Raw genomic sequence first — 25,196 nt, 5'->3', positions numbered from 1 at the left:
AGTGACTTGGTCAACTCTGGTGTTTTGTATTTTAGTTGTAATTTTGATGTGGTTGTGGGAGGCGACGAGTGCTGTGTTTACCTATGCTGCCATCTTGACTGGAATCTAAGACACATTGATTGGTTACCTCCCACATGCACCCCATCCGGGCCAGGGATTGAACCTGTCACCCAGGTACATACTCTTGACCAGGAATACGAACCCTGGACCCTTCAGTGCACAGGCTGACACACTAACCACTGAGCAACACTGGCCAGGGCACAACTCTAATGATAATTTAAAAAGAAAAAAACGAAATAACCTACAATTAGAGGGATCTTAAACTTGATTTTGTAAGTGTGGGTGGCTGACAGAAGGTGGAGGAAAGACATACCAAGCCTGGGAATTGCAGGAGCAGGGGGTCTGGTGGAAACAAAGCACGTATCTTTAATGCAGAGTCCCTCCTGCAGCAGGTTAACCAAATTGGGAATAAAACGGTGTAGTACCTACCCCCAGGAGTTTCCAGTTTTGGAGGGAAAATAGGATTTATTAACAGGAAACAATGAGACTAATTTAAAGCAATCGTTAACTGGTGTGTGCCCTTGGGTAAGTCAGCTCCCCTCTGTGGGCCACTGTTGATCCATCTGGCTCTAAATTAACCTGCTCTCTAACGCTACAACCCTGGTGGGCCGGGAACTAGGACTTGAAGGAAGGAACTGGATTTGGAGAAAGGACCAGGATGCCAGTAGTGGGTGATAAGGCCTTGGGGTGAGCTGGAGTGCTCCAGCTGAGATAAAATTGGATAGGGTGGCTGGGGCCTCTTGAAGGAGAACTTTAAAAGCCAGGCTGGTTGACTTTTAAATTTGACCTGATAAGCAGGTCCTTGGACTGGAGATGAAAGGAGTGTCTGTAGGAGATTAATCTGATGGCCCTGCGCCATTGATCCGGATCTATCTGGAAGCTCTGTGAGGACTGAAAGGCTCTCAGGGAGGCTTTTGCAATAGTAATGTAGGCCCAGTCTTTTAAAAGAGGGTTTGAGACTACTCCCGCCAGTCTCAGGATACACATGGCTTCCGTGAAGTTTAATTTTCCTTAACCATAGGTAATTTAAAGTAAATGTACTTTTTACTTTATGACAATTGTGGCTGTATTATGGACCAGAATCGTAAATGTGCATATGTTTCCAAGGCAGAATGTTAGACTTCAAATACATTTCACGTTTGCAGAGGACTATTTTAGATCATACTAGATTCCTCAGAGAGATACTTTCTTCTCTGCTGTGAACGGTTTACTTTGGTGGCAAATTTTGAGAAACTGGCTAACAGTCTACTGGAGGAATGGGAAGAATAGGATCTAAGTAAGTTTTCCCTAATGGTTTTTTTGGGGGGTAGGTAATTGATTGGATACAGGAAAACAAAGAAAGGAAGAAATCCAAGATGGCACCAGAGTTTAACATCTGAAGACTCAGCAGAAAGATGGTGCTATTCATAAAAATGTGCACATTGAAAGAGGGGTGGAAGTACATGGTCTACACTGAGGAGACTGGGACGCATGGCCTCGCTAGTCCCAGGGAAGGACGAGCCAGGTGACCATGGAGCAGCAGCCTCTCGGTTTTTCCCACTGCCCTGCGTGTTGGACACGGCCTGGTGTACTTTTGTGCATCGACTCCTAAAGGAGATGTTCGCTGTGGGGTTTTGGAAGGTGCCCTATATCCGACAAAGGAAGTTCCCACCTATCCCTACTTTGCTAATAGTTTTTTCTTATTGTGAATGGCTGTTGAATTTTATCAAAAACTTTTTTTGGCATCTGTTGATTCTATCATGATTTTCCCACCTTTAATCTTTTAATATAATTCATCAACATATTGATGAATTATATTGATGTTTTTCAAAAATAATAAACTAATCCAGGCGTCCTCAAACTACGGCCCGCGGGCCACATGCGGGTGTTTTTGCCGTTTTGTTTTTTTACTTCAAAATAAGATATGTGCAGTGTGCATAGGAATTTGTTCATAGTTTTTTTTTAAACTATAGTCCGGCCCTCCAACGGTCTGAGGGACAGTGAACTGGTCCCCTGTTTAGAAAGTGTGAGGACCCCTGAACTAACCATTTATTTTTTTATATAAGGTAAATGCAATCAAACATACAACCCATTTTATTTATTTATTTTTTAAAGAATAGTTTATTGATTTTTAGAGAGAGAGGATGGGAGAGGGAGAGAGAAACCTCGATGTGAGAGCGGAACATCTATCAGTTGCCTCCTGCACCCCTCTCTCCCCCCCACTAGGGATGGAGCCCGAAACCCGGGCATGTGCCCTTGACTGGAAATCAAACCCACAACCTCCTGATGACACCCAACCAATTGAGCCACACTGGCCAGGGCATTTTTTGTTTATTTTTTATTATTTGAGAGCGAGAGAGAAACATCTATATGAGAGTAACATTGATCAGTTGCCTCGCATACACGACCCGAATGAGGAAAGAACTCACAATCTAGGTAGGTGCCCTGATTGGGAATCGAACCCACGACCTTTTGGTGTATGGGATGATGCTCCAACCAGCTAAGCCACCCTGCCCGGGCTACTCAATGTTTTTAAAGTTAAGTTTTTCATTAAGTAAATTTATTTTAAAAGGAAACCTGATAAAGTCCCAGGTTTGTTGTTCTGGTACACACAAATACAACTTTAAAATGAGCATAAAACTTCCCGGCTGGCGTGGCTCAGTTGTTGAGCATTGACCTATAAACCAGGAGGTCACAGGTCAATTCCTAGTCAGGGCACATGCCCGGTTGCGGGCTGGATCCCCAGTGGGGGGGGGGGGGGGGCAGGGACAGGAAGTAGCCAATCAATGATTCTCTCTCATCATTGATATGCCTATCTCTCTCCTTCTCCTTTCCTCTCTGAAATAAATAAAAATATATTTTAAAAAATAAAGTGAGCATAAAACTGTTAAAAATATTTATTCGGACTTCGAACTTAGGCTCTGGCGCCTGACGGGGTTCAAATCCAATGGAGCACAAGCAGCTGTGGCCACCCAGATACCCATGGCTCTCCTCCTCCCCGCGTGCACCAGCCCCCTTCCAGTGCCAGCGCTGTGACTGCCTGAGGGCTGGTCCTGGCTGTCAGTCCATGTGCTCTCCCGCAGGAAAGCTGGATGTTCTGGGGAATTAACAGCAGGCCCCTTTCCCCATCCCAGCAGCCCTCCGCCACTGGCTGTTGGGAGTGGTGGGCAGGTGTCCCTGCTCCCTCCCAGGCGGAGGCATGCACTTTTCATCACGTCCCAGAGTTCCTCAACAGGACGGAGCTCCATTTGCCCACAGTGTTAACTTACTCAACAATGTACTTTTCACTGGTTTCCTTCCCTTCTGCCTCGTTTCTCCACGCTGGGGTGCTTCCTGGAATCACCTCCTGGGTCAATTACTTCACTTGAATCCTTGTCTTTGGGGAGACCCAACTAAGGCAGCCTCTTGCTAGTGGCATGGCGTTGGGCGATACTTAGCTTCCCTGTGTCTGTGTTTCCATCTGTAACAGGAGGGTAATAATAGCAGCTATACCTCATGGGTAAGTGGGTGAAGGTGGCTAAAAGATATAAACTTCCAGTTATAAGATAAATAAGTCCTGGGAATATAATGTACAACATGGTAATGATAGTTAACGGTTTTGTATTGTATATTTGAAAAGTTGCTAAATGAGTAGATGTTAAAAAGTCTCAACATTATTATAAAATTGTATACCTGAAACCTATATAATTTTATGAACCAATGTCACCCCAATAAATTCAATATAAAATTAAAATAAATTCTCATCACAAGAAAAATATTGTAATTATGTAATGGTTGTTAACTAAACTTACGGTAATAATTTTGCAATATATACGTATATTAAATCATGTATACTTTAATACAATTGATACTTCAATAAAACTGGAAAAAAGCTTTAATAATGATGATTTACTTTCTCATCAAAGATAAATGACCTTCTACCCTGAACAGTCTACTCAATAATTCTGAGAGTAAAGAAACACTTCCTTCAGGACAGATCTGGTTTCTGGTTATGTACTTACTTCAAAGCTATATTTTTTAGTCCTCCTGCATACTAAAAACCTCTTAACACTTGAACATTTTTGTCTTCCCATAACTTCATATCTATTCTTTTAGATATGAAGGGAGAGGGAGAGAGAAACATCAATGATGAGAGAATTATTGATCAGCTGCTTCCTGTACCCCTCCTACCGGGGATCGAGCCTGCAATCCGGACATGTGCCCTGACTGGGAATCGAACTGTGACTTCCTCCTGGTGCATAGGTCGATGCTCAACCACTGAGTCACACCAGCTGGGCCATATCTATCCTTTATAATTTAAAATATATTGTTCTCTTTAATGAAAGAGTGCAGTGTTATGATTAATTACCTAAAACTTCATACTTGTATTTTGGAAGATAGGAGTAATGGGTTTGCAAGATTAGATAAGGTACATGGCACACATTCATGTTGGCATAACAAGAGTTCTTGAATTTAAAACAAATACACAAATATTTTATTACTAATAAACTAGTTTTCATCTTTCCAGTTGGCAGAGGTGTTTGTTTGTTTGCTTTGTTTTGTTTTGAAATAGATACCTAATGTTTATTCATTAGATTGGTTCAGCATTTCAGCAGGGAATTTAGAATGAAATTTATGGGAGGAGTTTTGGGGGATGGATGAAAGGTGAAAGGGATTAAGAAGTACAAATAGCCAGTTATAAAAATAGTCACAGAGATATAAAGTACAGCACAGGGAATATAGTCAATAATATTGTAATAACTATGTATGGTGTAAGATGGGTAATAGACTTATGGGGAGGTTCATTTCATAGTTATATAAATATCTAACCACTATGCTATACACCTGAAACTAATATATTATTGTATGTCAACTATAACTGGAAAATAAATTTTGAAAAATCTAAAAAAGTCTTTTAATGTTTCATAACTTTAGAAATTCCACTTCTAGAAATTAATTCACTTCTAGAAGTAATGATGAGTGCACACAAAAATATTACCATAAAAATATTTCCCAGTATTGTTTCTAATAGGGAAGAATGAGAAACAACTTAAATTTTCAACAATACCTGTTGGGTAAAATGCATTATATATTCACCCAATGGCATACTACTAGTATGTAGCCATTAAGAATAATGTTGTAGTATAAATGACATGGGAAAGTGCTAACAATATATTTTTTTAGTGGAAAAAAAAAGCTTACAAAACAGTTAGCAATGACCTCATTTTAAAAAATAGAACAGTCTTAGAAAAACAAATATTGACATTTTAAAGGGTTATCTATGGATGGTGAAATTGCAAGTAATTTTCCCCTCCTTTTTTGTGTGGCTTATGTGGATTTCCTAAGGTTTCTACAATGCAAATGAATATTTCCATGATATTAGAACTATAATGAAATTTATCATATAAAAAACAATTTATTGAGAATATATTTAGCATAGAACTTGCCTGTTGGTGTCCTTTCCCTCAAGAGGACCTCAGGAGAGGGAGGTAGGAGTTCCCCAGGGCCTCCTCCCACCGGGAGCATTACTGGAGGCCTGTGGTCTGCCTCTCGGTCATGTGGAATCCAGTTTTGGGGAAACTACAAAGTAACCCAGGAGTTTGGGAGGCAGAAGAAATGGCAATTGGGAGATTTTATAGAGTCTGAGCAAGGAGCCCCTTCAGAGAGGATCTCGTTTCTCCGCCCACGTTTTCCTCCAACAGAAGCTAAGGCCGACTCGCAGGGCCTGTCCAAGGCCACACAGCGGGCTTAGGGACAAGGTGAGGCCTTGAATGCGCGGCCTCCCCGCCCCGCTGTACGTCGGTGATGGGCTGGTTTCCACCCGGCCTCCCGCTTCACTGCGCGCAGAAACAGCGGGGATCTTGTTGAAATGCAGATTCTGATCCCGCAGGTCAGGCGTAGGCCTCACAGCCCGCCTTTCTGACCAGCTCTTAGGCGATGCAGACGGTGCGGGCTTTGGGATCGCCGTGTTCGTGTGCAGCAGTGGGGTACCAGGGGGGGGGGGGGGGGGGAGCCCAGATTCTGGAGCCAGACTGCCGGCTCCCCAGTCCTAGCTTGGCCGCCCATTGCTTGTGGGTGTGCTTCAGTTCCTTACCCGCGAAGTAAGGACCACACCTAACTCCGTGAGGCTTTAATAAGTTACTGCATGTTAAGTATTTAGAACAGTGCTCGCTAAGAACTAGTTATTAGTGTTTATATTCCCTAGAGCCAGCAGCGGGGGAAGCAGGGTTTGACCAATGAATGAACCACCTCTGGAGAACAGTTCTTTCCTGGGCGACGAATGTCAGAGGAGCAAAATGGGAGGGCTCCTCGGTGGGGGCGAGGACCACCTCCCGGGAAGCGCTCTCCGCGGGGTGGTCGGGAGGGAGCGGGGCAACCGGAAGCCGGGCCGGCCCGCGCCCGAGGACCAGCTCGGCCGCGGCGGGGGAGGGGGGCGCCGCCAGCCCTTTCCGTCTGGGGCGCCGGCGGCTCCGCCCCTGGAGCGTGTGACGCGGGAGCATTCCACGGTTGCTACCTCGTCGCGAGGGGCGGGGCGCCTGTCAGGAAAGCCGCGCGCCGGCGCAGGCGGGCCGGGCTCCTCCACGCAGTGCCAGCACCAGCACCAGCACCAGCACCAGCACCAGCACCGGCCCCGCGCCCGCGCTCTCCGGCCCGCCGCCTGCGTTCTGGCTCGCGAGCCCGCACTCCCGTCCTCCCCGTGCGCCGCCGAGTATGGAGCTGCTGTGCTGCGAGGGCACCCGGCACGCGCCCCGGGCCGGGCCGGACCCGCGGCTGCTGGGGGACCAGCGTGTGCTGCAGAGCTTGCTCCGCCTGGAGGAGCGCTACGTGCCCCGCGCCTCCTACTTCCAGTGCGTGCAGCGGGAGATCAAGCCGCACATGCGGAAGATGCTGGCCTACTGGATGCTGGAGGTACCGCCCGGACGGGTCTCCCCTCCCCCGCCGCCCCTGCGTCCTCGGCTCCGGACATCCCGGGGCCGCCCTGTGGGGACATCCTGGTCTCAGCAACGATCTGCAAGATGCTTCGGTGGCCCAGACCCCCGGGCCTGGCCTTCCACTCGGCACCCTAGCCGCTGCCTTCGTGGTGTCCCCTTCCTTCTTCCTTCCCCAACCCCGACTCTGGCACCCTAACTAATCCTCTCTCCGGCCGGGAAAGCGGGGCAGGATTCACCGTCTCCCCTCCGGCTTCTCTGGCGCCTCCTGCTTCTCCTCCCCGCCCCGTCGCCCTAGGAGAGCGCGCCTGGAAAACCCTGGGCTCAGCCGCCCCCGCCCCGGAGCCGGTTCCGGTGTCTGTCGCGGGGTTCTGGCGGGGAGGCGGTGGGGGTGGCGCGCGCGCGGTTCCGGCGGTCAGGGAAATGAAAAGTGCGGGAGGCAGCGGCTGGAGTCTCCTCCCTTCCCTTTGGGTGTGTGCAGTGGGTGATGGTAATGGGGGTAAGGTCCCGGCTCTCTGGCTACTGTGGGCGACTCTTGGGGTCCCCATGGGGGAGGGGGGGTCTCATTAAGTCCGGGAGCCGCTGGCGTACCCCTTCCATTTTTGCTCCCCGTCCCACTTCCCTTCAGTGCCCCCTTTCACCTTCAGTGCTGCTGTGCTTCCCACGTTCCTGCCCTTAAGTGACTGTGTCCTCCCCCTCCCCCTCCCCCCAGGTGTGCGAGGAGCAGCGCTGTGAGGAGGAAGTCTTCCCCCTGGCCATGAACTACCTGGATCGTTACCTATCCTGTGTCCCCACCCCCAAGGCGCAATTTCAGCTCCTGGGTGCGGTCTGCATGCTGCTAGCCTCCAAGCTGCGCGAGACGACTCCCCTGACCATCGAAAAATTGTGCATCTACACCGACCACGCTGTCTCCCCCCGCCAGATGCGGGTGCGTGCCTAATTTTCCCCACCCCTAGCGCATACCGCCTCCTCACCGGGAAAAGGAAAGCTAAGACCTCAGAGGCTTTCTGCCCCCCCCGGGTGGGCTCAGGGCCGCAGAGGCTATCTATTTGGACAAAAGATGGGCAGTGCCGTGGGATGGTTAGCGTAGCCCCAGTCCAGGCTTAAACTGCCAGCAGGAACTGACTCCCCTTCTCCTGACCTCCAGGGGGTGCCACTCCTCTTGGTCTTTCCCCCAGATAGCAACAAGTCAAACTGCATGTCTACACTCACTAGTACTTTGCCTCTGGGTTTACACAACCGTCATGAGTTATTTATTGGCAGCGGCAGGACATGCCTGCACACCCCCACCGGAGTGGGGGAGTGGAATGTGCTTCTTGTGGGGGAGGGGGGCTGCTTTGGGTGAGTCTTTATCCCCGTGTGGACTTTGTGATCGAAAAGCCTCCCAGAGCAGATTAAAGCCCAGCCCTGATTGCTCTAAGGAAGGGCTCGAGGAGCTCCATCCCACCTTCTTTCCTTCCTCTCCTGTCCCAGAAGAGACAGCTCCTTCCTAATCCTCATTGTGAGGAACTGGAGCAGCTGCTTCAGGCCTGGTGGAGTCATCTCTCCCTTTCCCCCTTAGCCAGAGGCCAGAGCGGAGGGACAGACAGGGAGCTGAGCTGCAGCTGCTTCCGATGTGATAATGATGCCCCCTCCCCTGGCCCGCCCACTCTGACCAAGGTCTTTCATAACCCTGTGGGGAGCTGCTGTCACTCCTGTGGTTTGGGAAGTGGCTCCCTGGGCCTCTTGCTGGGAACTTGGGCTAGGCTCTTCCGAGGCAGGGCAGGAAAGTCACCGGTTCTCTTATCCCAAAGCCTGAGGTGGGGGAGCTGCCTGGATCTGGAGGAGGGGTATGCAGATCTCCTCCGGGGAGAGGGGGGGGGCGGTTCTGAGAGAGGGTGGGTGAGCGGGCACCTTCCTCACCCTCACTCTATACTGCCAAGTCTTCTCCTGACCCTGAGAGAGTCTCTGGGCCCCATCTCCCGGGGAGGAGGGCAGCATGCAGGCTGCTGTGATTGGCTGGCCAGGAAGCCAGGGTACTGGGGCCCCCGACTGCCGCTTGTCCAGGAACAGGATTTCTCTTCCTGCCAAGTAGCTCTCAGAGATGGGAGTAGGAGGCCGGAGTTGGGAATCCGGGAGGCCCCACAGCTCTTTGTGATGAATCTGGTAGTTTTTGGCAAGTCTGAAGGTGGAGCTGCTTTCCAGGGCCAGCGGGAAAGATGTTTTTGGAGGGGTTTGGGCTGGAAGGTAAAAGGGGACTTCCTTTTTTGTGAAAAGTTTGGGATGGGATGTGTGTCTTTGTATGAGGGGAGTTTTTCAGAACGGGCAAAAAATACTCTTCCCCCACTGTCTCTGCCTGAGCTGGGGGTGGAGCGTGCAGATGGCTTCCTAGAAGGTCAGAGTTGGAAGGGACCTCAGTGAACTCGGCTGTCCAAGTGCTCGTGAAGCAGAGAAGGCGGAGGCCCAGAGGAGGAGGGCAGGGTCCTGCCTTGGCAGCCCTGAAGCGGATGACGAAAATCTGGGTCTTCTGGCCAGCCCAGGTGGCCCTAAAGGCCAGAGACATGATGGGAGCTGCCAGCCACGGCAGCTAATCCCTCCCTGGGTATGTTCTGTGCCAGACGAGGGCTGAGATTCTCAGGGGCTGCCTGGATACAGGATAGGGTGGCCACCTTCCCTCACACAGGACCCCATGCCTCCCCACAGGGCAAGTCCCACTCCAAATGGCCTTCCAGGTGTTTCCTTGGAGGCTAGGTGCTTTCTGTTCACTTCTGAGTTAGGAGTTTGGCCACCGGGACAAGCACCAGGGGTAGAAGGCTAGCTTCTCTGCCCAACTTCTGGCTCCAGGCCAGGCTGTTTTCTGTGGGGCCCTGGGGGAGCTCCGGGCTGATTTGGGAGGATGACACCTAGGCGGGGGCCGGGAAGAGGTTGGGTGGGGCTGCTATTTCTCTCTCAGTAAGGAGTCAAACCCTCGAGTTCCTTCCTGAGATAAAACAATGAAGAAATCCTCATATGTGCAACTCAGAAGTGGGGCCAGGGCTGGGAACCCCAGACAAGTGGATTGGGGCTCCCATCTGCCCTCGGACCTAGCAGGGGTGTGCAGGCTTGGGCAGGGAGAGATGGGGTTTGGTCCCTCGGAGATCATCCAGACCCATCCTGTTTGGCATGGCCTCCACAGCTCTTTCTGAGACTCAAATGGCACTAAGCACTGTGGGTTCCAGTTGAAGGGGGTGGGGTGGGTGTTATATCTCAGGACCCAACCCTGATGTCCCACCAAGGGGATGTGGGTTGGGTTGGGCAACGTCCCCTTTGAGGAACCTCAGAGTTAGTTCAGTGACTGTATCAGAGGTGGTGTGGCCTCATGCTCACTCGGTTTCTACAAGAGGCATAGGCTTGGCTGGGATGCAGAGTTGGGGAGAGGCTAGTGGTGATTTCCCCTTTTACAAATCCTTGGGATTATGGAGAGTCTGCTTTACCCCAGAGGAGTCTCAAGTTCATGGAGATGGTGGTGGTACCTGTTGCTGCAGTCTTTTCATTCAACCCTAGTTGGAGAAATGCTCAGAGCCCTGGGTCAAGTCAGAAAAAGGCCTGTATTATTGGCCCCCAAAAGATAACCAAACAAGGTCAAAAGACAATTCATGTACAGCATGTAGTCTGGCACCTAGTAAAAGATGAACAAGTGCTCAAAGCAAATGTCCCCAGCTCTTCCCTGCCCTGGACTCCCCATTCCACAGGGCCCGTCCCTAAACCCAGAAGCAAAACTGGGGTCTTGACCTTCAAGTGTGATGGGCTTCCTTCTCCTTTACTCCCTTCCCCTGCCTCCTCTAGTCACTGACCCCGCCTTCTTCTCCACTCTCCAGGACTGGGAGGTGCTGGTCCTGGGGAAGCTCAAGTGGGACCTGGCTGCTGTGATTGCCCATGACTTCCTGGCCCTGATCCTGTACCGGCTCTCTCTGCCCAGTGACCGACAGGCCTTGGTCAAAAAGCACGCTCAGACGTTTTTGGCCCTCTGTGCTACAGGTAATAAACTCCAGGCATATTTTTGCCAAATCAGGAAAATCAAGACTTGGAAGGGTCATAGGAGATTCTTGTTATATGCCTTACAAAATTTGTGAAAATTATGTCCCCTCTGAGCCCCCCGTTTCAATACAGAAAAAATGCTGAGCACAATCTGGGCTGTATGGGATCTTAGAGACCCCAGTACAAATGTAGGTGGGGCCTCAGGGCTTAGAAGTGACTTACCCAAGGTTTCATGGTGATTAAATTAGGGGCAGAACCCAGGTCTTGACCCTGGTTTTGTTTCCACACCAGGGACAGAGACTCATTCACTCCCTTAGGGACCACCCTGGACCTGGCCTGCACAAGTCTGCTCTTCACCCTGGCCCTCCAGGACAGGATCTTTCCTACCTTTCTCTCTTGCCCCTGTCTGACACAACTCACTGCTGGCATTTTCCAGTATGCCCCTGCTCCATTCCTGCTGCCTGGCACTTTCTGAGGAATCGGAAGTGCACCCTGGTTGTTATTCTTGATGTTCCCCTTGCCTCATGGTTCCCTCTCCCTCTTTCCAAGATTACACCTTTGCCATGTACCCACCATCCATGATCGCCACAGGCAGCATTGGGGCTGCAGTGCAAGGCCTGGGTGCCTGGTCCGCATCCGGAGATGAGCTCACGGAGCTGCTGGCAGGGATCACAGGCACTGAAGTGGTGAGTGCAGGGCTGCTGGGCAGCAGCCTGTCAATTCATGAAGCGCTGCTATTCCCTGAGCCTCCACTAGAGGGAGGCGTCCATCTCCAACCTGGTGCCCACTCCTGGTTTCACGTGCCCTGCCCTTGGGGCTTCTGTGGGGTTTCATCTACTGCCTTGTCTGGGGAAAAGCAAGTTGTCTTGGGTGGGTTGCAGGGCACCATCCCTTGGTGCCCTTTTCTGCCAAATGGTGTGCAGGAGTGGGGGTGGGAGGTTTGGTGTCGGATGCAGGGCTGCGCTCACACCCTGTTGCCACATCCTCTTGCCAGTTTCTGAGAATTGAAGGCTGATTCCTGGGGCTGGGCTGTGGCCTAACCTCCCCAGACTTCCCTGTGTGCTGGGAGGTGTCTGTCCCCTGCACCTGCTATGGGAGGAGGGAAGTGGACCTTTAGCTCCAGTGGGACCTTCCTCCACTTCACCCAACAGTCCCTCCTCACTGTTCCCCCTTGTTCCCAGGACTGCCTGCGAGCTTGTCAGGAGCAGATTGAAGCTGCACTCAGGGAGAGCCTCAGGGAAGCTGCCCAGTCGTCCCCCAGCCCAGCACCCAAAGCCCCCAGAGGCTCCAGCAGCCAGGGGCCCAGCCAGACCAGCACTCCCACAGATGTCACAGCCATCCATCTGTAGCCCCTGGGAGAGGCCCCCTCCAGTGGCCACTGACAGCAGAGGAGGGGACACTGCCACCCTCCCTCCCTGCCTGCAGGAATGACGTCACATCTGCCACAACTTAAGTCTGGGGGGGCTCCTTCCTATTTGCCCTTTGTTAAAGAGAAGGGGGCAGGTCCTACCTATCCCTGCAGTGTGCACTAAGGGGCCCGGCCAGCCATGTTTGGGTGGCTAGTCAGGCCCCTCCTCCCTGCCTCTGACCAGCTCAGCTCCTTCCCTGGCTGGGGGTGGGTCAGCTGGTCAGAGACAAAATTGAAGTAGGTAAAATACATGTACCGGCATTCCTTATTGAGGCCCCCTATCTCTGGGGCTCATGTTCTCAACTGCCAAAATGCCCTGGTGCCTTATAAAGGTGCTGCACCTTCTAGAGTTACTGCATTTGGATTGGGGTCTTTCTGAAGCAATTTCTGATATTCTGAGGGGACACACTCTGCACAGCTCTTCTCAACAGCCTTTGGAGAGCCCTGCATAATCCGTGCCCACAGCTGCTCCTAGAGGGAGGGGCCCAGGCCTCTGTCAGAGGTTCAAAGAATCAACCAGTTCCTCCTTGCTTTGCTTTCTGCCCAGCTTCTCCTGTGTGATTGAGGGGGGGTCAGTGCTGAAGGAAGAGGTTGTTTTAATTTATTAATTGTGTTGAATACAACTGTAAGAGGGTGTGGTGGGGTCCACCAACCCAAGTGGTGACCCTGGCGGTTGCTGCATCCCTCCTCTGCTACTGGCTAGAGGATCTTTGTGACCGAGGAGCTGCTACAGCCTGGGAGGGGCCAGGCCCTCCTCTCCCTTTGGCCCTCTGCCCCATCCTTCATCAGGGGATGAAGCAGGGATGACCTGGAGGTGACCAAACCCCCTGTCTGGAGACGCAAGCCCTGTTAGCACAGGTCTTTCCTAAGGCCACAAGGTCCAGTTGTTGGCCCAGGACCATGCTACCTTAATAAAGATTCTGGAATAAAGTTGGCCTTGGCTTCTTGGATTGGATGGAGGTGTGGGTAAAAGCATGAGGTCAAGAGGGCAGAAATTAGTGGTTCAATCAGTGGTCCATCAAGCCTTTAATGTAAAGGGTCAGAATAAATTTTTTAGGCCTGTGGGATAGTAACTGTCCCATATAGTCAGTGCTACTTTATAATGGAACATGATCGTTCCTAAAAATCATTGTACTTTGCAAAACTGCCTAATAAAATCCATAGGATGTATGTATGGGCACAACATGCAAAATGATGAGCGATGTTTTTTTAAAAAGTTATTTTCAGAGGGAGAGATACAAACATCAATGATGGGAGGATAATCTATGGCTGCCTCCTACTGGTACATGCTCTCTACTGGGGATCAAGCCCACAACCCTGATCCAACCCACGTGGTTCATGGATCTATGCACAATCACACAGCGGGGTTGAGTGATATGTTTTTAAAAAAAGCCTGGCTGCCTTGGCTCAGTGGTTGAGAGTGGACCTATGAACCAGTTCATGGTTCAGTTCCTGTTCAGGGCACATGCCTGGGTTGCAGGTTTGATCCCCAACCTGGGGCATGCAGGAGGCAGCCAATCAATGATTCTCTCTCATCATCGATGTTTCTCTCTCTTCCTCTCTGAAATCAATAAAAAGTATTTTTTTAAAAAGGATAGCATAGTTTTTATATGCTAAATGGTTGAGAAACACAAATAGAGTCCTTTATCTTCAAACAGACCTGAAGTTTGCTTGTGCAAGCCGAAGATGGGAGGATGTGGAAGGCAGGTTGTGGATGTGAGTCCTAACCCACATGTCAGAGGTGCATGCACTTGTGTATCTGGCTTGGTTCAGCTTGGTGCAGTTTTCTGATTTTATGTGGTGTTTCTCAAGGATAAAACTGCATATAAATAAATGTGATATTTGTTTTATGATAAAACTGTCCCCAAATATATTAACTGGGTTGGAACTAAGTCACATTTTCAAAGGCAAACAAGGGTTCCAGGATTGTACTCTGCTATTGCAGCATGAAAGCAGCCACGGAAAACATGTAAATAGATGGGAGTGGCTGTGTTCTAATGAAACTATGGACACTGGAATTGGAATTTCACCTACCACAAAATACTCTTTAAAAATTTTTTCCCCATCCATTAAAAAATGTAAACACCCCTCTTAGTTCATGGGCCATGAGAAAATGGGCATATGACCCTAGTTTGCCAACCTCCAGTCTAATGCTCTCATTAGCCAGAAAGGGAACTTGTCTGGTGGTGATCCAGATCTAACCATCCTGGCACAACCAATATTCTCTCATCTGTCTGGCCTTTGCATTTCCACTTCCCTCTAGGGCAAGCATGTCAAGCTCATGGCTCGCGGGCCACAGGCCTAGTTTATTTGGCCAGTGTTAGCCTTTGAGTTTGACATGCTTGCTCTAGGGGCTTTCTCCTCTAGCTCTTCCACCCACAGCTGAGATGGACCATCTTTTGAACAACCTCCTGGTTCCTGGCATTCTCCCAAAGCAGCCTGTATTGGGGAAAGGCAGCGATGAGCCCCCTAGGGGTAACTCTGGGTGTAGCCTGGAGAACCTAGCTTGTAGAGTTAGGATAGGGGTGGGGGTCCTTAGTATACTGGGTAAGAATCCACTCCTAGACAGAAACAGGGAAGAGTAATCCCTACCTTTAGATAAAGAGGGAAAACAGAAAGATCTCCATTGATCACAAGAAAACACAGACGCTCAATAAATACCCACCTTTTCATCCACATCCCAGTGACTTGACATAGCCTGAGAGAAAGTACTCCAAGCCCCAGCAGGGCAAAGGGAATGCTCAAACAGGTTCCAGAACTGAGCAGGAACAATTGCCTGACCCTCAGTCCTCCCTGTAGGGTACTGGGGAGTCCCAGATGCCCAGGGGCTCTCACTGCCCAGTTGTAAAGGCTCAGTGTCACCTTAACTGGGATCCTGGTGTCCTCCCACCCCCTCAGACCAGGATGAGTGGCTGTTTCCTCAGTCCATGGTGATGGGAACATCTTCCACATCTCTGGGCACTGCGCTCTGAAGCTCACGCCTGATCTCAGGGGACAGCTGGGGATGGGGCTGCAGCCGGAGCAGTTCCAGGAGGGCCTCTTTCTGCTCCATGGCCAGGTCTGCCTTATAGCGCTGGGCCAAAGTCAGGAGGCACTGGTGCCAGAGCACGGGCAGTTCACGCTTCTCCGTCCGGAACCCCAGGAAGTGGAAGACCAGAGCGTCCAGCACCCTGTAGGGCAGTGCGTACTTCTTATCCAGCAGCAGCCGCAGGAAGATGCTGTTGGCACCGCTGTAATCCATCTCGGCAATTTTCAGCATGGCCGCACTGGGGGGAAGATGGGTGGTTAGTGGTGGGGAAATGTGCTTTCCCCTCTTCTCCTCTACTGGCCCTTACACTGTGGTACGCCTAAGAGGGCCATCTCAGGCCTTCTCACCTATGCAGTGCAGTCTTTTCAAGTAATTTTATTTATTTATTTTTACATTTTTATTGATTTCAGAGAGGGAGAGGGATAGAGAGATAGAAACGTCAATGATGAGAGAGAATTACTGATCAGCTGCCTCCTGCACGCCCCCTGCTGGGGAATGATCCCACAACCCAGGCATGTGCCCTTGGCCGGAACTGAAGCTAGGACCCTTCAGTCCGCAGGCCAACGTTCTATCCACAGAGCCAAACCAGCTAGGACAGTGGTCGGCAAACTCATTAGTCAACAGAGCCAAATATCAACAGTACAACGACTGAAATTTCTTTTGAGAGCCCATTTTTTTAAACTTCTTCTAACGCTACTTCTTCAAAATAGACTCGCCCAGGCCGTGGTATTTTGTGGAAGAGCCACACTCAAGGGGCCAAAGAGCCGCATGTGGCTCGTGAGCCGCAGTTTGCCGACCACGGGGCTAGGGCACCTTTGCAGTCTTGATCCTCCTCCCCCTGCACTGTGGTTATCATCTCTATTTGGGATGCTGATTCATCCCAAATCCCTACTCCTGTCTCAGAGTGCTTGCCTCACTCAGTATCCAATGAGAGTATGTTCAAATATCTCAACATCTCTACCCCTGACCTATTTCCTTCCCATGTTGCCTATTCATTCCTTCAACTATTTACTGAGCACCTACCAAGTGCCAGGCACTGGGACCCTGTTCTTATGGAATTACAATCTAGTTGAGTAATGATATACCTAGTGGCTTAAGCCACAAACCCAGGACTATTCTTAGCTCCTTTCCCACTCTGTACCCCACCAACTTTCCAAGTCCTGGTGAGTCCACTGACCAGCCATCCTCTTTCCCCTGGAGTGGAAACACTACCTGGAGTGCAGCACAGGAATGGAGCATTTGGTGATGATGCTACCCACGATGATGGCTTCCCGGAGGGTACAGGTGCCCGACTCACACAGTGGGATGAGGATCCCTGGGGAGGGTCAGAGGGGCAGTCACTGAGCTGAGGGCGAGAGAAAGGATGCAAAGCAGGAAGCACCCCCACCTACCAGAGACAGCCGTCTCCCAAGTCATGCTTGCTGCTATCACACCTGCAGGAGCTCCAGCCCCTTCCTTTCTTAACTGCCTCCTGGTTCTCACCTTTAAACCAGGCTCCAGGCTTGAAAAGGGCCTTCTTGAGGGCCATGTAGAGGTGGAAATTGAGTCGTTTGTATTCAGCAATATCATCTCGTACACGGGGGAGCAGGACAAGGTTGTAGAAGCGCTGGGCCATGCGTTCCTTCAGGTTAGATGCGAAAATCCTAGTTTTTTTGGGGGTAGCAGGGACATCCCAGGTCACTTGACAGCCTGGAGCTGGCCCTTTAAATATCACTGTGGATGGTGCATGCAAAAGATCTGGCGGGGGGGTGGGGGGGGGTGGGAGTGTGTGAACTCAGTGCATGCAACACCCAAATCAGATAGGAGGGAACAGGAGGTCTACAAGATGCATCCAAACAGGTGAACACCGAGAGAGCCAGAGTGCTCCCAAACCAATGGCAACTCAGCTACTCACCTTCCTCTCCCCATCATGGGCCTTCTCTACCCTACTCTTTGAGGGACCTGAGCACGTGTGGGGAGCCACAGACTTCTGAGGCCTGTCTGACACACCAGGGTGGTAGCCCAGTAGTTATAAGCCTCTTCCCTAAAAACTCATCACAGGCGATTTTCAACAGGTTCTTGGCCCCAAAACATGAAACAGGAAAAGCCGGGAAAATGATGATATACAGAAGCACAAGAGAGAGCTCCGGGGCAAAGTTGTAATGGCAGCCCTGGCTGGTGTGGCTCAGTTGGTTGGGCGTCATCCCATCCACCAAAGGGCTGCTGGTTCTGTTCCTAGTCAGGGGGCATGCCCTGGTTGTGGGCTCGATCCCCAGTGGGGTGTGGGGGGGGGCCTGTGGGAGGCGGCCAATGTTTCTCTGTTTCCCTCTCCGTTCCTCTCAATAAAAAATCAATAAAAAATATTTTTAAAAAATGTAATGGCAGCTCTAGCTGGTTTGGCTCAGTGGATAGAGCATCAGCCTGCAGACGGAAGGATCCTGGGTTCGATTCCGGTCAAGGGCACATGGCCAGGTTGTGGGCTCAATCCTCAGTAACGGGTGTGCAGGAGGCAGCCAATCAATGATTCTCTCTATCATTGATGTTTCTCTCTCTCCCTCTCCCTTCTGCTCTGAAACCAATAAATACATAAAATAAAAATAAGAGGGGGAAAAAAAAGTAATGGCAAAGACCAGGAAAGCCTGTACTTCCTATGCCCCCGGCCCTTTACCTATAGACCTAAGGCCACTCGAATTCCCATCCACTCTACCTTGTGGCTTGGTACATTGCAGCAGCAGTCCAGGCCTCAGGCTCTGTGACATAGAGGATCTGCTCCCAGTTGGAGAGCGCAGGGATGATCTTAAATGCCTTGGGCAGCTTCCCACTGCGGTACTTGGATAACACCTGGGGAGGAGGGAGTAATACCGTCGTTGCCATTAGCACACATCCTGCTTGCCGAGTGCCAGGTACTCGTCCGGGGGCTTTTCATGTGTTCACTCACTGAATCCTTACAACAACCACATAAGGAGATGCTACTATCATCCTCATTTTCCAGATGGGGAAACGGGGCCCTTACCCACAGCCACCAAGTCACTAAGTGGTATAGCAGGACTCTGAACCCATACACTCTGACTTAAGACTGTTCTCGGTCACCAGGCTTCTGTGTATGAGATGTTGTCACCCAAAACCTTAGGTGGGAGCCCACAGCCCCTGTGAAGGTATTCCAGCTCTTACCTCCCGGACTCCTCTGTAGACCTCTAGGACCCGGGGGTCCAGTTGGGGCATAGGGAATCCTGTCACCTCGGACATGACCGTCTCAACTTCCGTCTGCTTCTCAGTCAGCTTCTCCATGATGATGTCAGCCAGGGTACGCCTAAGAGTTGGGAGTGGGGTGCAGAGGAGAGGGGAAGGAAGGGGCGGGAGAGCTGTGGTCACAGTTCAGGAAGCTCTAGACTCCACACACAGTTTCTTGTGAGCTCCAATAAACCTGTCATCTTGCTGGGATATGCGACCTCAGTTCCCCTCGGGGCCGGACCCACCATGGAATCACTGCAGAGCACAAATGACCTAAAAGCCATTCAACTTAAGATGAAGCAGACAAATGTGTGAAGGTTAAGAACCTGGACTCTGAAGCCAGTCTGCCTGGGTTTAGATCCTGGCTTTCCCACTCCCTGTATAAACTTGGGCATGCTATTTTGCCTCTCTATGCTTCAGTTTTCTCATCTATAAAATGGGTAATAACTGCACCTACCTCATAGAGTTAACATCAGGATTAAGCGAATTAATGCATGTACGTTACTTGGAACTATTAGTACATAGAGAATGTGTAATGTGTTGCCTATTTCAGACACATCTCTCACAGGCTGAAGTCTCTCCAATTATAAAATACTGGTCTGGCCTCTGTTATATACCAAGATTGCAAGTAGCTGTATTTCTATGATTAATAATACTTAAACAGTATGCCCAACATAACTTTATTGTGATGACTCCTTATTCTCCTTTCATTGGGCTTGGTATAAGAATGGTATCTCCAGAGGCTGCTAACGTATATTTAAAACTGAGGGTCTTCTCAAGTCCAGGCACCGAGTACAGGACTTCTCAGACGTTATCTTAGGTAGTCCGTGCAACATCTATGCTGGGTGTTATTCCCCTTATTCAACATGGGAACTGATCCTCAGGCAGGTTAATTCGCACCCAAGGTCTCAGAGTTCTCAAGTGGGGGAAAGAGTCACGCCCCGGTTGCTCAGGTTCTAAAGTTCAGGTACTTTACAGCACACGGTAATGTGCGTCCAAACTAAACAGCCTCTGACTGCTGAGCCCCTGTGGGTCTGGGCCTGCTTTCTGAAGATGCCAGCTGTCCTTTCTCAAAACTGCCAGGAGTCACTGTTTCCAGTAGCTTTGCTCTTCTATTTACTGCAAGCTGGAAAATCATGCTGCCAAGTTCGTCAGAATGATCTGTGAGAAAGGAGTTCTAAGGCACTGAGAGGCTCTCTGGTGGGACAAGCACACAAGTCCAAGTACACACTCTGTGACATCCATTTCAGTTGCTGGGTATCAATCTGAAAGAGGAACTCATTCCGTTCTGTGCTCTCAAATAAACTACCACAGACCTTATCATTCAGCCTCCCTGTGTTTTCATAGAATTATTAGCAATGAGAGATGCATTAACCCAAAGTAGCCCGAAGAACCAAGGACAATGTCATGTTAATATCACAGGATCAGAATGAACTGGTTGAGGGTTCTGCTAGATTCCCCACTCCTGGGCCAAAATCCACATGCTCCGGGGTTTGACTACAGGAGCTCAAATGCATACATCGTCTGGAGTAGCATTTAGTACAGATGGGAATAAATTAGTGGTTCTAAGTGGGGGCGAATTTGCAATGCCTGAGACATCTGGCAAGGCCTGAGACCTTTTTGGTTATCACAATTGGTGGGAAGGTCGCTCCTGGGATCTAGTGAGTCGAGGTCAGAGATGCTGTTAAACATCCTACATGCACAGGTCAGCCTCCACACACACCAATCATCCAGCTCCAAATGCCAATAGTGCTAAGGCTGAAAAACCTTGAATAAAATGAAGCTTAGGGTACGAAAGAGATTTGGCCAAGGAAACTGAGCTCACCACTAGGAAAACTGAGTCAGCCAAGACGAAATGCAATGGGATACATCTCCCCAGAAACATAAAAAGGTCGGGTAGCTATTTCCCCAGGTAATCTGAGCAGTTCTAGAACAGGTGGACAGGGGGGGAGAGGTATTTTGAGTCTGTGTCCTTCTCACTCAGAATGGTCTTTTGAGGATGGGCCACTTTTGTTAAGGTGGAGCCCTACAACTAGCAACGCTCAGGCCCCTCCCAAAGGTAGGGAACCAAAACTCTGCCAGGGCATTTGCTTCCTTGTGGGAAGTTGCTACCAGGACCCACTACCCCAAATTCTAGGCCATGTCAGCCCAACCTGACAGGAGGGTTTTTATTCATGAACATCTCAATGGCACGCTCATCCTCTGGGTCCACGACCACCTCTGCATGGTGGCCCGCCCCTGTCATTGTGGCAGCCTTCTCCAGGGTGGGCCACTCTTCATCCTCGTCATCTGATCCATCTTGCGGCACTCCTGGACCTAGAAGAGGGGCGATGAATTTGATGAAAAAGGTAAGCGATGGGTGAGGGATTTAGCGGTCAAGTTAACTTTAACCACCATGTACAGTGTAAGCCTCACGTGTGCTTGTAATAGATACAGACGTGTGCACACACTATCTTCCTGTACCCAGGGGCTTACAATCTTGCTTGAGAAACAAAACGTACATGTGAACCAATGACATAGTGATGCCAATATATCATAGTTAACACATTATACTCAGTCATGTAGCAGGAACTGTTCTAAATACTGTACATAATACAACCCCAAGAAGTAGGTCTTATTAGTATATCCAGTTTCAGATGGGAACACTAACGCACAAGGAAAGTTAAGTAATTTGCCTATGGCATGTAGTCTGGGCCTAGACTGTGCATTCTTTACCCATATTCTACACACATGGATGGACTTGGTCATATGCCAAATGAGTGGCAGAGACAGTATATACCATAGGCACTTAGAAGATGATGAGTGCCGACGATGGTTAGAGGCTGGATAGGGAGCGTGGGTGCAGCTGGAGTGTGGTCCAAACCTGGGTTACAACTGGCAAAAGGGCTTGGTTACAAGACTGTCTGTTAAGCAGCAGCAAGAAATACGGCTGGATGGGTAAAGTGAACCCAGACTGTGGAAGGCCTCGAGGCCAGGCAGTGTAGTTCAGATGTCAATGGACCAACCCATGGAAGAACTGATTACTGGAAGGCTACAGCTGATTGGGCATCTGGTAAGGGATGCCATACTCCAATCGGGGAGATGAAATGCTGCATATGAACAGGTTATTAACGAAGGAAGTGTGTGATAAAAGCTGTATGGTGGTGGTGGTGGTGGTGATGTGGCGAAGGTATTTTGTCTCCACATGCTAACAACCCCCAAATCTCTACTTGGAGGTAGATGTCCCTTCACTCCAGACCATAACTCCAGCTGCTACCTGTACAGATGCTCTTCACAAGAACTTCAAACTTCACCTGTATCAACCAAACTCACTCTCTTTTCCTCCTAGGTCTATACTGCTCACTGTGTCCTACATCTAAGTACACAGCACCACCGTCCACCCCATGCTAAGCCAGAACCTGGGAGGCAGGCCTGCCTCATCCCCAACACTCAATTACTAAAGCCCATCCAATTCTACCTCAGAGAATATTTCAAATCCTTCGCAGCTCTGTCGAAGCCTAGATCAGCAACATTTCTTGCCTGGATTAATTAAACAGTCCCCTAACTGGTCTCCATATTCTCCAATAGTTTTTCATTGTCTTTATGACAGCTTTAAATCCTGGGCACAGCCTTCAAGTCTTTTGCAGATTTGGTTCCTACCCACCTCACCATCATTCATTAATCCGTTCATTCAGCAAATATTGAGTGCCTAGTATATGTGATACACTGTTCTGGGTGCTGAACTATACTAGTGAACGAGAGAAACAAAACCTTTTGCCCTTATAGAGCTTATACTCTAGTGAGGGAAGTCAGACAATAAATATAACATGATAGGTAAAAGACAAGTGCTATGAAAAAAAGCAATAGGGAAGAACAGAGAGGTTGGGACTGTAAAGATAGGAGTGAGGGTGTTGAAATTTTCTCTCTCTCTTTTTTCCTTTTAATTCTCTCCGGAAGACATGCCCTCCATTGATTTTAGAGAGAGAAGAAACAAGGGAGAGAGAGAAACATCCATCAGTTGCCTCTGGTACCCAGCCCGACCAGAATCAAACCCACAACCTAGGTATGTGCCCTGACTAGGAATCGAACCTGCAACCTTTTGGTATATGGAACAATGCTGTGCTCCAACCGACTGAACCACCAGACCAGGGAGGGGGTGTTGCAATTTGTAATGAAGCAGTCAGGGAAGGTGTGTTTTATGTGAGAACCTGGGCCCCTTCCCGAGCTCCAACTTGCCCTCTGACCCTGTGGGAATATGATGAAGGCCACCTGTAAACGGACTGTGGGAGCACCCTTGGGAGCCTGAACAGCTCCTCAGTCAAGAAACAGCCAAACAGAAACGGATCTTGGATGTGAGCCCGATTGTCAACGACTAGTGTTTTGATCTTACAGAGCTTGCGCTTGAGCACGTCTCTCCTGCATGCCCTGTTCTCTGTATTCTATACAACCCTGTGCTGGGGCAAAACTTTACCACCGTGCGCAGCAAGTCCTAATAAGCCCATGTCTTTCACAGCCAGTCTTCTGGGTTATCTTCCCCGGGTCTCAGCTCTTTGCATAACAGGCCTGAGAGGGTGAAGAATTGAGAGTATGCCTACAGGTGTATGAGGACAAAGGAGGAACCCGGGCAAAGGCCCTAACTTACCATGTTTAAGCCGATATGGGTGGAGTGAAAAGGGGAAAGTAGAAGTCGGACTGGCAATGGGAGCCGATCATATAGGGCTTTGCAAACCACTGCAATTCTCTAGCTGTTGAGTTGAGAGTGGACTGTAGGAGGTATGGGATATTAAGGAGGAGGCTACTGTAATAATCCAGGCGAGAGAGATCGTGGTGGCTTGCAGAGGATGGTGTTCCAAGGTGGTGAGAAGTGGTCTGATTCTGGATATAATTTGAAGGCAGAGTCAACAGGATTTCCCAATAGATAAGATGTGGAATGAGAAAGAGGAGTCCAGCCATAGCTGGTTTGGCTCAGCGGATAGAGTGTCGGCCTGCAGACTGAAGGGTCCCAGGTTCGATTCCAGTCAAGGGCACATGCCCGGGTTGCAGGCTCGATCCCCAGTAGGGGGCATGCAGAAGGCAGCCAATCAATGATTCTCTCTCATCACTGATGTTTCTATCTCTCTCTCCCTCTCCCTTCATCTCTGAAATCAATAAAAATATATTTAAAAAAAGAGAGATTGGGGATCAAAAGGGAGCTAGCAAAGGCTACTGAGAAGTAGTAACACAGGAATGTGATGTCTTGGAAGTCAAGTAAAGATACTATAGCCAGGAGGCCAATGTTCAATTGTGTCAGGACAAAGGAAAGAGATCTGAGAACTGGATAGGAAGGTCAACACTCCCACCCTAAGAAAATATTGATCATCTTTTACTTACCTTCTGCCCTCTTTGGCCCCTAAACAATATTATTCTTTCTGCTCAGGGCACTCCTCACTCATTTTTCAGGTCTCAGCACAAAGGTCATGCAATCTGGGGAGCCTGACCCCCAAAATCAACGCTGTTGTTATCAGAGAATCTATTATACTTTACCATGGAATGTATTATTCTCATTGTCTACTGTCTGCTCTCTCCTGGGCCAGACTATAAAATCCTGAAGTCAGGCGCATGTCTACCTCGTTTACCTCTTGATCCAAACTTCCTAGACTCCTAGCACCGTACGAAGCACTAGTAGACATCCCATAAGTATTTACAGAACAAATGGATGGATAAATACTAGGAGAACTTAGTGGTGTCGGCAATCACTTCCTGTTTCCCAACTTCAGGGGTACCTACAAGAGAGGGCCTAAAACTAGTAGCGGGCGTGGAGGGCTTTGACTATCCTAAATCCGCTCCAGGCCTGCGTCTCCCATTACAGTACCTTTGTAAGGGAATAATACTACGGACCCTTTTTATCCCAAGCTATTCCCTTGCCCGAAGCCCGTCCATCCTCTCCTAACCTCCTCCTTCCTCGCACCCATCCCCGCCACTCACCCAGCCGCGTGATGCGCTCCCGCGGCGCCGCGGGCCGGCTCCCAGTCCCATGCTCGGCCTCGAGCTCCTCCTGCTGCTGCCGCGCTTGATGCAAAATCCGTCGGGTCAGCCGGGGCCCCACATACTCCTCGTCCTCCTCTTTGGTTCCGCGACCGCGCCGCTTCTCCCGGGCCCCTGCCCGCACCGCGTCCCCAGCCAGAATCTGCTCGGCAAGGGGAGCGTGTTTTTCCTGGCCCCCGGCCCCGCGGGCCGCCTTGAATTTGGGCATTTTTCTCAAAAAGTTGCCGGGAAAGTTCACACGTGGAGACGCAGAAGAGGTCCTGAGTGCGTTTGCGCTGGGTACTCCCCGTTCCCAAGAGGGCACACAGAAGCACAGCGCCCCCTACCGCTCGGAGGCCAGGAGTGCCATCAGCGCCGCCCCACCTGCTAAGAACTCGCGGGTCCTGGAGCCAGACTCCCAAATAAACGCTGTGCGTTTAACATTGTCTTCCCGAACCTTTGAGGATTTAGGCCAGGGTGCTGCAAGCCTGGGAGCAGCAGCTGGGCAGTGATACCAACGAAGGTGTCACAGAGGAGGCGCCTAGACACGCCCCCGTTCCTCGTGGTGCGTCGACTGGGCGCTCTGTTTTTACGTCACTTCCGGAGCAACCCCCCGCCCTCCGGC

At 50.1% G+C, this 25,196-nt stretch overlaps 2 protein-coding genes across 5 annotated transcripts in view; one reads left to right on the top strand and one right to left on the bottom strand.

The window, feature by feature from the left end:
• The window catches only part of CCND3 (cyclin D3), a 90,854-nt gene extending 77,573 nt beyond the window's left edge, over positions 1-13,281 (top strand). For 3 of the 4 annotated variants that reach the window (XM_028135710.2, XM_054721964.1, XM_054721965.1), the window contains 4 exons: positions 7,660-7,875; positions 10,784-10,943; positions 11,493-11,629; positions 12,125-13,281. In XM_028135710.2, coding sequence (XP_027991511.1) covers positions 7,705-7,875; positions 10,784-10,943; positions 11,493-11,629; positions 12,125-12,292 — 636 coding nt within the window. In that variant the 5' untranslated portion in view covers positions 7,660-7,704 and the 3' untranslated portion in view covers positions 12,293-13,281. Of the gene's footprint in view, positions 1-6,566; positions 6,928-7,659; positions 7,876-10,783; positions 10,944-11,492; positions 11,630-12,124 lie in introns of those variants that run through there. The other variant, XM_008158910.3, reaches the window with a different exon arrangement.
• A 1,700-nt stretch (positions 13,282-14,981) lies between these two features.
• BYSL (bystin like) lies at positions 14,982-25,087 on the bottom strand. Its single transcript, XM_008158913.3, has 7 exons — positions 24,533-25,087; positions 20,743-20,905; positions 18,530-18,668; positions 18,066-18,199; positions 16,862-17,022; positions 16,592-16,694; positions 14,982-15,617 (listed from the first exon to the last, which is right to left on the bottom strand). The coding sequence occupies exons 1-7, from the start codon at positions 24,798-24,800 to the stop codon at positions 15,272-15,274; spliced, it is 1,314 nt and encodes a 437-aa protein (XP_008157135.2). The 5' UTR covers positions 24,801-25,087; the 3' UTR covers positions 14,982-15,271.
• Between the last annotated feature and the right edge of the window lie 109 nt (positions 25,088-25,196).

The sequence above is a fragment of the Eptesicus fuscus genome, chromosome 10 (assembly GCF_027574615.1).
Source record: "Eptesicus fuscus isolate TK198812 chromosome 10, DD_ASM_mEF_20220401, whole genome shotgun sequence".
NCBI lineage: Eukaryota > Metazoa > Chordata > Mammalia > Chiroptera > Vespertilionidae > Eptesicus > Eptesicus fuscus.
The sequence above is the reverse complement of the archived record's forward strand: the minus strand, read 5'-3'. Positions and strand labels throughout refer to the sequence as shown.

Coding starts and splice junctions, on each gene's coding strand:
- BYSL (XM_008158913.3), bottom strand. CDS start 24,800: ATGCCCAAATTCAAGGCGGCCCGCGGGGCCGGGGGCCAGGAAAAACAC. Junction 18,669..20,742: donor AATAAAAACCCTCCTGTCAG/GTTGGGCTGACA, acceptor CCCAACTCTTAG/GCGTACCCTGGCTGACATCA. Junction 18,200..18,529: donor TCTACAGAGGAGTCCGGGAG/GTAAGAGCTGGA, acceptor CCTCCTCCCCAG/GTGTTATCCAAGTACCGCAG.